At 49.7% G+C, this 13,234-nt stretch overlaps 2 protein-coding genes across 4 annotated transcripts; both read right to left on the reverse strand.

Annotated features, from left to right (window-relative positions):
• Positions 1-953: 953 nt before the first annotated feature.
• Positions 954-10,155, reverse strand: si:dkey-34e4.1 (carboxyl-terminal PDZ ligand of neuronal nitric oxide synthase protein). Of its 2 annotated transcripts, none has more exons than XM_037265627.1 (10): positions 9,696-10,154; positions 8,600-8,671; positions 5,552-5,644; positions 5,435-5,493; positions 5,242-5,350; positions 4,923-5,165; positions 4,530-4,688; positions 3,988-4,192; positions 3,585-3,777; positions 954-2,008 (listed from the first exon to the last, which is right to left on the reverse strand). In XM_037265627.1, the coding sequence occupies exons 1-10, from the start codon at positions 9,801-9,803 to the stop codon at positions 1,552-1,554; spliced, it is 1,698 nt and encodes a 565-aa protein (XP_037121522.1). In that variant the 5' UTR covers positions 9,804-10,154; the 3' UTR covers positions 954-1,551. The 2 variants fall into 2 exon arrangements, with proteins under 2 accessions (XP_037121522.1, XP_037121523.1); XM_037265628.1 differs by lacking the exon at positions 954-2,008 and adding an exon at positions 2,804-2,863 and having other exon boundaries at positions 9,696-10,155.
• A 226-nt stretch (positions 10,156-10,381) lies between these two features.
• Positions 10,382-13,189, reverse strand: cacfd1 (calcium channel flower domain containing 1). 2 transcript variants are annotated; one of them, XM_037265641.1, is made up of 6 exons: positions 12,886-13,183; positions 12,685-12,854; positions 12,141-12,213; positions 11,866-11,991; positions 11,681-11,788; positions 10,382-11,274 (listed from the first exon to the last, which is right to left on the reverse strand). In XM_037265641.1, the coding sequence occupies exons 2-6, from the start codon at positions 12,794-12,796 to the stop codon at positions 11,196-11,198; spliced, it is 498 nt and encodes a 165-aa protein (XP_037121536.1). In that variant the 5' UTR covers positions 12,797-12,854; positions 12,886-13,183; the 3' UTR covers positions 10,382-11,195. The 2 variants fall into 2 exon arrangements, with proteins under 2 accessions (XP_037121536.1, XP_037121537.1); XM_037265642.1 differs by lacking the exon at positions 10,382-11,274 and adding an exon at positions 11,281-11,591 and having other exon boundaries at positions 12,685-13,189.
• Between the last annotated feature and the right edge of the window lie 45 nt (positions 13,190-13,234).

Genomic DNA, 13,234 nt, shown 5'->3' on the forward strand with positions numbered 1-13,234 from the left:
ATACGGGAAAGAAAACGACGGCAGCCAAATGTTTCATCGTCAGATTCGTCACGTGTCAATTATCACCGTATCGTTGAAGCGATTGTCGACTGATCGGTCAGTCCTGTAACAATTGTCATTTATCACGATATCAACTAATACACCCTCGTGAGGATTAAGTGAATAGAACAATGGATGGATGGATTTCTGCCAACACTGTTGACCACTGATGATGGCTCACTCACCTCGTTGGCCTTCGACCGTCAGCCGACGCGACGGCGCGTCATGGACAAAAACTTCAGCGCAGGTGTTCCTTTCCCTGGAACGGAGGAAAGTAAAGCAAACATCACTGGTCATCGCCTAATTCTCTATTTAACACCAAACACGAGCCACTTAGCTTTTCAGACGCTCCTTTTTAGGAAGACAAGAAAGAGCTGACTCCTCAAGTAGCTGCCAATCAGGATGCTTAGCGCGGTTAGCATAGCTAGCTTCAAAACAGGCTGGGTCGAAGTTTCCACATCACAAGTTACAGTCAAAGGATGTTCAATAAATGAGCAAAAGAGAGGAATAACTTTTAAATAAGAAGTAGAAGTAGTTCCTGGTAGTATTTTAGCCACGACGAATCGAAGTAATGAGCCTTTCCCAAGTGGACGCCATTTAATTAAAGACGCTACAGTTAGCATTTTAGCTTATAGTTTCACTTTGTGACACACGGTGAACGTCTTGACACAAAGATTTTAGCTAGCTTAGTCTAGACCCAAACACAAGCATCATCTGAACTGAAGAAGCAAAAAATAAAATACAAAAAAATCCTGTTCACCGACCTTTGTTCTCGAATGTTCTTCCAAAGCAGTGGCAGAAGAGCGGAGAGCGCCCCCTACTGTTCTGGAGCGTCTATAAAATAACATCCGTGACAAATATTTTATACAAAATGAATAAAAGGAAAACAACACAAAGTCATCCCAATTATTTTGGTATTATTATTGCTTTATTTACGGCATCACCGACATTTTACACCTGCAACTTTTGAAACTATACAATCCATCACTGGCTCACACTCGCATCACAGTTAACATCAGAAGAAATCTCGCATTTTTCTCATGGAAGACGATTTTTTTTTCTCTGTCGACTATTTTCTCTCAATATTACGACTTTTTTTCGAAACTCCTCTCCCAACGTTCCGACTTTACTCAGCTTTTTTAACATACTGTTATTTTCCCTTCATGGATGGTTCATATTCTTGAAACTTTATTTGAATGTTACAATTGTTTTCAAATAAAGTCCAATCAGGTGCTGCGGCTTCTACCGATTGGAACGAACGATAACTGAGAACGCTGACCATCTTAAAAAATAAACGGCGAAATGTTTCGGAATGCAGTCCACCCTCGCCCATTTAAGAACGAGTGAATGGGAGCCAACGTGGTGCAATGCAAGTGCTACGTGGGTTCCTTGGAAAGAGTATCTTGCGTGCTGCTGGCGCTTTTCCTTAGAAAAATACGAAATCCGTCCACGTGCGAACGTGTGGTGGAACGAATGGCCGGAATAAGTAGGAGAAGCGTCAAAGGTGTTGATTTAACTCCGTTGCGGGACGGCGTGCTCGTCCTGGCAGTTGTCCAAAAGCTCGTCCTCGGAAAAGCTGATGTGAAGGCAGGTGTCGTTGACGGGGGACGAGGCGGGCGGCCGGCCCTCGTTCCAGCTTTGAGTCGAGTCCGGGTTCTCCTCCTGCCCGTTGCGGACCGGAGTCCCGAAAGTCCCGCGGTCCCCGAAGGCGTCGTCGTCCCGCAGAGGCGACAGCAGCGATTTGGTCTCGGAGCGCACGCCCGAGTCGTCGCTGGCCGAGCAGGAGCTGCTGAGCGAGTGGAAGTCGGCCGACGACAGCGAGCCGGGCGTCGCGTCCGGGAAGGAGAAGCGGAGGCTTTCGCGGCCCGGGACGCCGTCCTGGACCGAGCCCGGGGACAAGGTCCGGCTGGCTCGCTTGCGGTTCAGGGAGGGCGGAGGAGGGTCCAGCTTTGGGACGGGCGCTTGATACCTGATGACCACAGATCACGTCATGTTAAATATGACTTTTCTAATGTAGAAATAAAAAACAGCCAAGGTGACCAAAACCGGGAGCTCTCCCCCCCCCCCCCCCGAGCTTCTTGTCAGCGTAGCTTTGACTCAGCACTCTGGGCCTTAAGAGCGCTTTGTGGTGAAAGCCTCTTCATGGTCTGCTTGCTCGTTTTCTCCTTTTCATCCCCGCAACGTCTTTATTCAAAAGGCCGAGCGCTCGCCGTGCTCGCTTGTATTTGATTAGCGGCTTGCAATTGTTGGCTATTGTTGCTCTTTCATTTTGTTTTTGCTCTTGATGAAAAGACGCTTGCGAGGAGTGCCAGCTGGCCAGGTTATTAAAGGAGAATATTTTAATATCATGTGCGACCCTAAGGTGGCTTTATTGTGACTTTGGCAAAGCAGAACAAGAAGTTTTTTTTTTGGAGCGCCTTTCTTGATTTCTACGTGTTAAACGGTGGCCGGTTTTGGAGGGTGTGCACACTTTTGCAACCACATCATTTATCCCTTGAAATGTTTTGAGAAAGAAAAGGGACTGTAATGCACAGGTTATTGGTCACATTGATGAGCGATTGATTCCGTTTTTTCCCTTGCTGCCACGCGATTGGCCGATGGCCGCAATTTTTAAACGCGATTGTAACGTTGCATGCTGCTTGTCGCGCACGATACTCACATTAAGAAGGAGGAGGAGGAAGAGGAAGAGAGGGGAGAAGAGGATGAGGAGGAGATGAGGAAGATGAGCAAGACGAAGGTGGGCAGGTGCAGTTTTTTTTTTTTGGGTGCATGTTTTTGATTTGATTAGAGGAGCAAGAGGACGAGCAGGACGGGATCCTGGCACCTGACGAAAAGAGGCCACAGTTAGAGCGCGGCCGGCTGGCTACGAAACGCAATCCGAGCAACTCAAACCGTCAACCTCCACGACGTCGCATTTGAAAAACGGTTGCATGCCACCAAAGTGCAGTACCGTGTCGTGCCACAAGCTGTGTGGCATCACTGAGCTGGACGTGTGACTGTTTAAAACGAACCAAACGTCTACGCTCGTAATAATAAATAATTAAAAAAAGATGTGATGAAATGTAAAAAAATCATTCTAAAAAAATATTTCTCCTCATACTTGTGTTGAGCTTATCACAAGAATTTTTGTTGGGGTAAGCAAAGCACAAGGTTTTGAGTGGAAGCAGACGCTTGAAAGGACGCGATGCGATTGGCTCCTCGTGGTGTTGCAATCTGTTTTATCGCGCCGGGACTTCACACTTGCGAGAGGAAAAAAAACATTAAGGGGAGGGGCTGGTATTGAGGGAATGTTTTCCCCCATTGGCGCTTTCGGCTTTAAGGGGATTAAAAGCTCATTAAAAAGTAATTGCGTACTTGATGTTGCTGCGGCGGCGGCGGGGAAAAACATCAGAATGGAACGTCTTGGGGCAATTTAGGCAGATTAAATGTTGACTCAAGGCTTTCTTTGATGGAAACACAAATGTTTGCATCCATTTGCTTTCACAATGCTCCCAATGGGCGCCAGGAGAATCAGCATCCACTTGTGCCCCCCAAAAAAGTCGTACTTTTCCTCCACGCTGGACGCCCTCCTGCTCACGACGGGGTCCACCTCGTCAGACGCAGCACCGTCGGCCGCCGGGACGAGGCGGCCGTCTCCCGGGCCCGGCGGGATGGAATCGGAGGCGATGAGCCGCTCCAGGGCGTCGCCGCAGCGATGCTTGAGGTTGAGCGAGAGAGGCCTGGTCCAAGCGGAAAGCGCTGCGAGACAGTAAATAAGTGTGCTATAAAAGTGAAAAAGAAATTGTACTTCCAGTGGAAAAATGGGTTCGCTAACAGGGTGATCTAAAAGGAGTGCTTTGCCGCCATCATGTCACATCAATAAATCATCTTGAAGGGGTGTGGATTTTATTTTTAATTCACAACTTGGGTTGCGAGTTGAATGCTGACAGGACGAGGCAAGTCACTCACCGCATCCGTCGAGCGGCGTCTCCGGCGGCGGAAGCTCCGCCTCCTGGCTGGCGCCGTCTCCCGCCTCCAGCTGCTGGAGCTGCTGCACCAGCAGGGCCAGGTGCTGCAGCAGGTCGCGGTTCTGCAGGAGCAGCTGGTGCGAGCGCGCCTGCGCCTCCATGCGGGCGGCGCTCTCGGCCGCCATCTGATCCTTCAGCAGCTGCACCTGCAAACAAATGATGGGAGGGAGGGAGTTAGGGAAAAACGGACAATTGCTAATGCCCGACAAAGACATCATCACTCTGTTTCAGCAATTTTTTGTTTGAGCTGTCATAAGCGGGGAAGTGCTGCCCCCTAGTGCCACAACACAGGCCTTTCAATAACCTCTGAGCGTCCAATCAGAACCCAATAAGTGAAAGAACACATGTTGCGGAGAGGCCGACAGAGCACTACTTTGATTTAAAGCATCTCAACTCGCTTTAAGGCACATCTTTGATACCAAGATACCACCAGATGGCGCCAAAGCACTCTTTGTTTTTTTGGGGGGGGGGCGACTCCCTTACCTGAGCGACAGCCGCCTGCGTGTGCTGCTGCTGCTGCTGTAGCTGCTGCTGAAGGAGCTGCAAGTAGTGGCGCGACGTCAGCGAGCCTGCCGCCGAGCCCGGGCTGCCGGGAGTGGCCGCCTCCGATGTCACCGTCAACAAGGACTTTCCGGAAAGGTCCTGACAGCAAACACAAAATATGGAAAGAAAAACAACACATCACGGTTTTGCTTTTATGACCTGCTAACACGCGACCCTCCCCGTAAATAAATCATTTCAAAAATCAAATAAAACATGTTGCACCTCTATTGGTTGGCCTCCAGAGGGCAGTAAATGCAAAGGATCATTTTGTCTGGCACAGACAAAAATGAAACATTGTTCCGCGAAACAAAATCTAAATTGTGTCTCACTCACCATGATGGTGTGGCCCGCTTTGACCACGCTAAGCTCAGCCAGACTGCGCAGGATGTCCCCGACCGTTTGTTCGCAGAGCGAGGCGCCAGACGCCAGGTCGTCTTCCTCCTCCTCCTCGCCTGGTCCTCCTCCAGCGTCCTCCTCGCTCTGCCCGTCGGCGTCCTGCTCGGCGTGCTGCAGGCTCAACTTGTGGCAAACCTCGAAGGCCTGACCCACCGTCCGCACGATGCGAATAGCCAGCGTCTGCACTCGGCGCCAAACGGACACACGCAAGGACCGACTTGAGCCGCGTTCACCTTGAGCCGAGCCAGCGACTGACCTTCTTTTTGGATTTGAAGACGTTGCAGCGGAAGCAATTGTTGGAGCCGTCTCTGGCGATGTAGCTGAAGATCTTTAAATCTTGCGAGTCGTGCGACACGTAGAAAATCCTGCCACGGTGAACGTAAACAAAATGCAAAACTAAACCAAAAGAATGACATTTTGAAATCTTTACCTTCGAGTGGGCAACGTACCTGTAAATGGGGTCATGCATAATGAGCAACTTGCTCTCATCCCACGGCCGCTCTTTCCTCTACGGGCGGAAACGTCTTTAGCACGTTAGCATTAGCCGCAATGCTCAAGCGTCTCACCTTCTGTTTCTTGCGCAGCAGCACCTTGACGCCGTCCACCGACACCACCATGTTCACCTTCTTCTTCTTGATGTTCTTGGCTTTGAACTCGTACTGAAAAATAATAGGAAAAGAATGGAGCGGTGCTTGAGTGATATCAAGGTTGAAAACAAATGTGTCCTTTTCCGCAGCAGCCGTGCGTTGCGGGTCACTCGACAAAAGCGCTTGCGCCATTCAAGCGGCGCCGGAGCCCACAAAGGCAGGCTCCTTTAGATTGCGGCAACCTAGCAACGGCTTCACTACAATGCGCGGCGGCATTTGGGGACTTCCCTGGAATTTTGCTCCTTTTCGGGGAGGGGGGGGGTTACAATGAGGTGACTGTTGGGAGAACCGCCTTTTGCCTTCAAAAATGCAAAGTTTTTGTTTGTTTCTTTTGTAGCAATGCTAACATGCTAGCCATCAATATGCTAACATATAGCAAACTAGTAATTGAAAGTGCAAATTGTGCTTTTGCGCAATGGTAACATGCTAGCCATCGATCGATATGCTAACATATAGCAAACTAGTAATTGAAAGCGCAAATTTTGCTTTTGCCAAACCGCTGATTTCAAGCGTGAAATGTGGGGAAAAAAAACAAAAAACGCAAGCGCGTGTGGGATTTGCAAACGTGGTCCCGGTAACCTAACGAGAGTTTCAAGTGTCGCCTGTAAATCTCTCAAATGAGGGCGCGAGATGAGCCGAGAGCTGCATCTCACACGCGCGGTGGCGGCGGCGGCGCAAATTCATTTCACATGCAAGATGCCAGCAGAAAATCAATGTTGCCCCGAGGCCTTCGTGCATTATTGAGCGTGCTGGTATTTAGAGGCAAATGCGGACAAATGGGAAGAGCCACATTTGGTGGCGAGAGCGCCCGTGGCCACGCTGGCTTCAAGGCACTGCGCTTTACGGAGGCCACGCTGGCATCAATGTTTGCCATGCGAGGGTTGCTCCTTTGTTTCCCCCCCCACCCTTCTTTACTCCCCCGAGGGACGGCCCGTCCTTTCTCGGCGCCTGTCAGGGAGGCACTGAGGCGTGGAGCCATTCTTTGCGCAAAGAGTCCCGTGTCGAGACGCCGCCGGTCCACTTTACGGGGAAGCCGGCCGGGCCTTTTGGATTTGGCCCGCATTAAACTAGAGGAAAAGCAAGGCCCGGTCAAAACTATTTTTTTTTTTTACGCTGATGCCACTTCTGATATTTGGCAGAATGAAATTCCGATAATCAGTCCATTCATTTAATGCGAGACAGCTAGCTAGCTCGACAGTTACCCAGCAATAAACGCATTTCCTTTTCGCTTTTCTCAACCCTGTGGTCTGACTTTTATTTGGTTGCGGCCAGACTTCCATCTCTGACTAAATGGTTGATTCTGCTGATCTATTCCAAAATGTCCACTCCAATCTGCTGCTTTGACAGCGACCTTTCTGTCAAAAGCCGCTGAGTCACGCTCACTTCAGTTAGACGAAAGAGGCTCGGGGCAAATTGAAAACATTTTGCAGGCTTCCATGTTGCTCATACGCAAGCGTGTGACCTGCGAGGATGAAAAGACGAAGCGCCACTTGTGTCGTGCGTGGGGCAAACAAAAGGCGACTTAACACTCCAAGCTGATCCGCTGCACTTCTAGGTCAGCCATTAGCTTGCGTACATCTGCCGTGAAAACAATGGGAAGCCCCTCCCGAGAACCCACAAATAAAAGCCCTACTATATATCCGGTGTGTTTGAGTGCACATAGAACAAAAAGCAGCCTCCCTCCCTCCCTCCCCCTTTCCACTGATCCGTCGCCTCCTGTCTTGTTGTCTGGGACATCATAAGGTGTTTTATTGATAGGATTGGACCAACATGTGGCGCTCACTGCCCTAAATTCTGTCAACAACACGGCCAACGTGGGTAAATCAGGGTTCGCCATGAGCCCCATTTTCCTTTTTGACTCACTTGAATGGCTTCTGTTGCTTTTCTATCACCCCGGCCGGCAAGCATTCCTCCCCCCTCCTTCCTTCCTTCCTTCCGTAATGCCTGCCGAATGTGCTCTTAACAAAAGGTGATCCAGGCGGACGGAAGGGTAAAAAAAGAATGCCATTCCCCGGGGGAGACTCTTGGCAGTCAGAGAAAGGAGGCCTTGGAGAAGAAAAAAAAAAATCCCATTAGGGGCCGATCGGAATTCAAAGAGGGAAGCGCCTCTTTGGCCCTCAGCCTCCATCTATTCCTGTCCACGCCGAGCAGATAGGGGCTAAATGGAGGTGCGCTATTTTGGTGGCACAACAGCGAGGGGAGGGAGGGAGGGAGGGAGCCAGGGCTTCCATTTGCGTTCCTCAACCAAAAGTGCACCATCCATTCAAAGGCGCCGCTGGGTCACGTGAAAGCACGAAAACTCCTCGCCACAATGGAGAGCGGCCTCACACGCGTCCAAAAGGATCGGCGGGGGGTGCGAGACATTGTGTCTCGCCGTGGGAACGGCAGGTGTGCGGCTGAGCCGGCCAATCGGAATCAAGAGATCAACTAAAAAACAAAAAGGGGGGGGGGGGGGGGGGGCGATTTATTCAATCGCATGTTTTGTAAAGTGAGCTGGCCCTGATTGAGGAAATAAGAACGCCTTGCAGCTCTTGTTCCTTCCCATGCCTTCCGTTGGATTTGAAAAAACAAATAAATAAAACGCTTGCCACCTTGCAAACACACCCAAAAAGCTCCCAGATGAGTCTGGAGGATTCCCCACCTAAGTTGGCAAGCGATGAGACGCGGCGTGGCGCGGCACTCATGCGTGCTTGCTTCAGAGGATAAGCGCACATTTTGCCGTCGGAGCGCGCTTAAGAGCCTTGTCGTGTCGGAGCCTCGCCGCCGCTCACTTAAATCACGCCGTCAAGCCACTCATCTCGTGCGGTCCCTGGGGGCCGCTAGTCAGTTAGCATCCTTGTTATTGTTAGCCGCTCTAAGGCGTTTCTCATCGCATGTTAGCATGAAGCTAGTGGCCGTGCATTTTCCTCCAGTTTGGGCGAATATTTTGAAAGTGTGAGTGTCTTGAGCATGATGCTATCTCCTTACCCGGATCCTCCTCATGGCCGCCACAATTTCCATGCGACTGTTGGGCCGTGCCACATCCAGGCTCCCCACATACTGCAACACAAGTCATTTTATATTCCAAACGGAGCAATGGTTAGTTAACAAAGCAGCACATTTGAACACATTATCATTATTCATCACCCCCCCCCCTCAAAAAAACAGACATAAGTAGTTGTTCTGTTGCTCACAGCGAAAGGTTCGAAAAATAAAAGTTCAAATAATCTGCTCCATGAGAAGATGCATACATATGTGCCCCAGGGCTCCTTTCGAGGGCCCTCAAAATGTCCTTGGCCATCGCAAAACTTCAGAGCTTTTTTGATGAAGGTGAATTTCAGAGCAAAATCCTAAATTGTTGTGCGTGAACGTCATCCGTCCTCATATGCGTGTTGCGAGTCTGCGTCAAAGCACCACATCATGACAGCTGCTCTGGTGAATGGGTCGAGCACCCTAAATAAGTAAGCAAGCAAGACAAGCAATCCACTCTAATATTGAAGGTAATTACAAAGTATACTCGGGTCCTCTAAAAGCTGAATTCTGTTTAGCTGAGAGCTGAATAATTGATGGCACAAAGACAGCTGGTGCAAAGCAAAGTCGCTGCGCTGCGCTGCGTCCGTCCCAAAGCAGATTTTCTGCCAAAGACACAATGGTCAGCTTGCACGCATCACATTTACTTTTGTAACTTTTCTGATCAATTGCACTATGAAGAGGAGTTATAATGCAACGCACGTGACTTGTATTTTCATCCCACATCCATTTTACATTCAATGTTTTGCCTACTCTACTCTGCAGTTCGTTGTTGAAAGTTGTTTTTAATTGAATACTTGGGAGGACTACTTTTTTTTTACTTTGTATTGTTTGAAAGTAATGAATACAGACATTTCTTTACTCTTTCCACCTGTACTTGAGTGAATACTAATGATTAGGAGGATGACTTTTTACTTTGACTCAGTGTAAAGTAACCCACCCATGCTCACCATTTACTCAGCACTTAGAGATTTTTTTTTTTTTCACCTTTACTTGAGAAGAGACAGTAGCTTTCCTTGTTTCCAATTTTTGTCAAGTCTCTCCCCACGCCTACCTTGGCTTGGAAGGAGATGCCATGCTGGTAAGCTTCCTCGTTGTGCAGCGGCAGCCTGGCGTCGGCCACGTCGTCCACCAGGTTGTAGCGGTTCCTCCTGGCTGGCATGGCGGGGGGGATCCCAGGCCGGGGGGGATCCCACGCTGCCCACGCAGCCGCGGGGACCTCACCACAAGGGTCCGGCTCGGCGCTCCTCCACGCCCCGGCGGCTACTGCGCATCGTTGTCGCTCCAAACCGGAAGACGAGCAGGAGAAGGAGAAGCGTCAATGCGGTGCTCGTAAATTAGGCTGGGCTGATGGTGGGCTGCAGGGGGACGGAGGGCTCGCTCTGCAAGGAAAGCAGGATGGCGGGCGGGCGGGCTGCACTTGTCTCGGCTTCCCGCACAAAGCAAAGCTCTGGGGCAAAGTTGCACCGAATCCGGACGGCGGGGGGCGAGCGGGAGGGCACTTGTGATTGTGCGTCATGCGCGCATGCTGTTGTCCACCCTCGAGCTCCCCCTGGAGACCAAACGTGGAGGCGCTTGCGGCGCTTTATTAGGCACACTCCTTCGAATAACACAACTGGATGAAATGACAAAATAAATATGAAAATGATGATTCAATTCATGAAATAATACAGCCAGTGTTCAGAGGAACTTTGAAGCAATTAATGAACTAATGTTGTTGATGTCATCAAACAGCAGTCCTCTAGTCGCACATTGGTTTAATTGAGCAAGAAGAGGATTCATGTCACAGCACACAATGTCAAGATTTCAAGACAAAAACAACACTAGGCTTAACAATATGTGCGTGTGCGTTTACTGGTGCCCGCGTACCTGAGAGCCCAAGGAGACGGACGGACGGACGTTAGCTGACAAAATTGCTGTAAACGTTGGCTGCCAAACTTCCCTTAATGTTATGGAGAACCACAAGCAAAGACACAAATAATACATTACAAATAAGAACACACCAATCAATCAATTAGTCCCTTTTGAATGGAATCAAAGTTCAGTAAGAGCGAGTTCAATAGCATTTCCTCAAACTTTTTCAAGAGTGTCAGTTTCCATTCCGAGCGAGCAAAAGTCTAGCTTGGTAACATCCGTTAAGCAAAAATAAAACCGTTTTCATTTTTGAGGTTAAAAAAAAATACATTCCAAGTCGTGGATCGGGAAAGGCAGAGGTTGAGACTTAAAAGGTGCAATAAAGCCACAATAAAATCTTTAGCGCACAAACAATACAATCCACACCACGACGGTTCAGGTCCTGAAAGAGAGCCGTCACAAAATGGACGCCCCGCTTCACACGTAACAAGCAAGCGGCCAAAAGAATGCAAACCAGAATTGGAACAATGACAAAAATCGGCATCATGCTCACTCCACTCACATCCATGTCCGCTAAAAGGAGGAGGAAGAGAGAAATAAATAAGGGGAGGGCTTCTGAAGAGCGTCGCCGGCGAGGAGCTACGAGGACGGGACCAAAGGTGGCGGCGGCCGGGTGGCCGGCCGGCCGGCCGGGTGGGCCTCACTCGGCGCCGCCGCTCATCCTCTCCTCGTCGGCCTGCTTGTGATGCTGCAACCGGGCGTACGTCACCGCGTCCCCCCTGAGAGGTGAGCCAGCCAGCGCGGTTAGGGGATTAGCATAGCGCAGGCAGGGGGCGGGGCCGAGGGGCGGGGCTTCCCTTGGCCAGGCTTGAAATGCCGCCCGGGAGTATGTTAAGATGAAAAAAAATAATTCTGAAAATTTATGAATGCTAAAACGCAAATAATCAGGGAGGAGGTCGGGTTTTTTTTTTAGTTTGGGCAAATTTAACACGAGTTACACATTTCACTGATTAAAAGAATACACATCAATTTATATGAAATACAAATTCAAGTCAATTACGCAAAGGAAAGTAAGTGGACTTAAAATGAAAGTCTGCTGCTTGTTAGTGGGCGTTACACAAACGGGCAGACAGTGAGATTTTTTTCTTTTCTTTAAAAAGAGTGGTGCGTTTGGAGCGCTCTTACTTTTTGCCGAGAGACGCCAGGCCGTAGAGGACCCCGGTGGCGAAGGCGATGGCGTTGCCGAACAGCGTGGTGAAGGAGAAACTCAGGAAGATGGGGAAGAGCGCCATCCTGAGCCCAACACAGGTCAGACCCTTTCAACTTCTGCCACCAAACTCCAACAACGCCAACATCGGACGACGTCTCACCCGCAGTAGAAGAAGGATTTCTGCCAGGGTCGGAAGCGGTCAGCGCGGGCCGCCACGGCGTTGGCGAACTCGATGAACTGGCAGCAGAAGGGCACCTCGCACAGGAACAACACAAAGGCGTTCAACCTGGACGCGGCCGGCAACGCATCAGTGACAACTTGCTCATGTTTTATGAAATCTCTTATTATATCAACAATTATGCCAACCATGAATTTGCCGAAAATGGATTTTTGTTCAATGAAACGGTCTGGATACATTCTAAATAGGAAACTTACACCATCCACACTCCGGCGGCGATGTTGAGAGGGTTCACCGTGACACAGTTCCAGACTCCTGCAATGGCACACGCTGCGCAACACAAAGAATGATTGAAATAACACGGACACAATGTGGAGAAAGGATTTATGGATTGACAGGTGTCGACTGGCACTTGATGGTCGTCCTGCTCCTGCTTAATAAATGATGCAGAGGTCATCAAATATGCAGCCGGCCGGGCTTTAAGTGACACGGGCCCCATCCCGCCCGTGGGGTGTCAGGTGTTGCTGATGCTACTTTTTGTCAGCAAACAGGCTCGCATAGGTTGCAGGAGGATAGACTACTGCCCCCCAAATCTTTCACAACAACAAAATTCAAAAGTATTTGAAGAAAATTGCGGGGGGGAAATCCGCGAACGCCGAACTTACTCGCGGTAAGTCGGGGTGCCCTGACGTCACGATAGGTTGGTGTGCCACCAAGCACGCGATGAATAGCTATTCTACTTGTATACGATACTTGTTCAATGTGATGAAAACAAAATGTGAATAAAAGTCGTCAACTTACATATTCCTCCCAGGACACCGGCTATTTTGCAAAGCCACCGGTACCACCACGTCATGCCATCATCCTCCGGAGGGGAAGCTTTGGTGGACGCTGCGGTCTCCTCTGAGCTCATCGTTTGGACCGAAAACTACCAAGACCACCACACTTTGATTTCTATGACTGACTTGCCGGTGGCGCGAGAGAGAGAGAGTGAGAGAGCGGCTCCGGAAGCCGACGCCAGCCGAACCGTGGAGCCGAAATGGAGCCTGTCCTTGTTATTCTATTCGAAAGCTGCTAATGCTAACCAGTGCCGACCAAAACATGTACGCTGACAGCAAAAGCATGCAAGTGTTTAATTCTCGCAACTGTAATTCCAGTACTGCAAATGTAAAACAACGACTCGGAATCATCCGACTTGTTTTGGCGGAAGCTACGGTTTCCTTTTCCGGTTTGCCGCAACCGCGGTGCATTGTGGGACGTCATCGCGAGGATCATTTTGTTGTGATTCCTGTTCAGGACAAATGTACTGAATATATAACGACGTAACTAAATACAGGAATTCATTGTTTGT

This window comes from Syngnathus acus, chromosome 12 (assembly GCF_901709675.1).
Source record: "Syngnathus acus chromosome 12, fSynAcu1.2, whole genome shotgun sequence".
Lineage (NCBI taxonomy): Eukaryota > Metazoa > Chordata > Actinopteri > Syngnathiformes > Syngnathidae > Syngnathus > Syngnathus acus.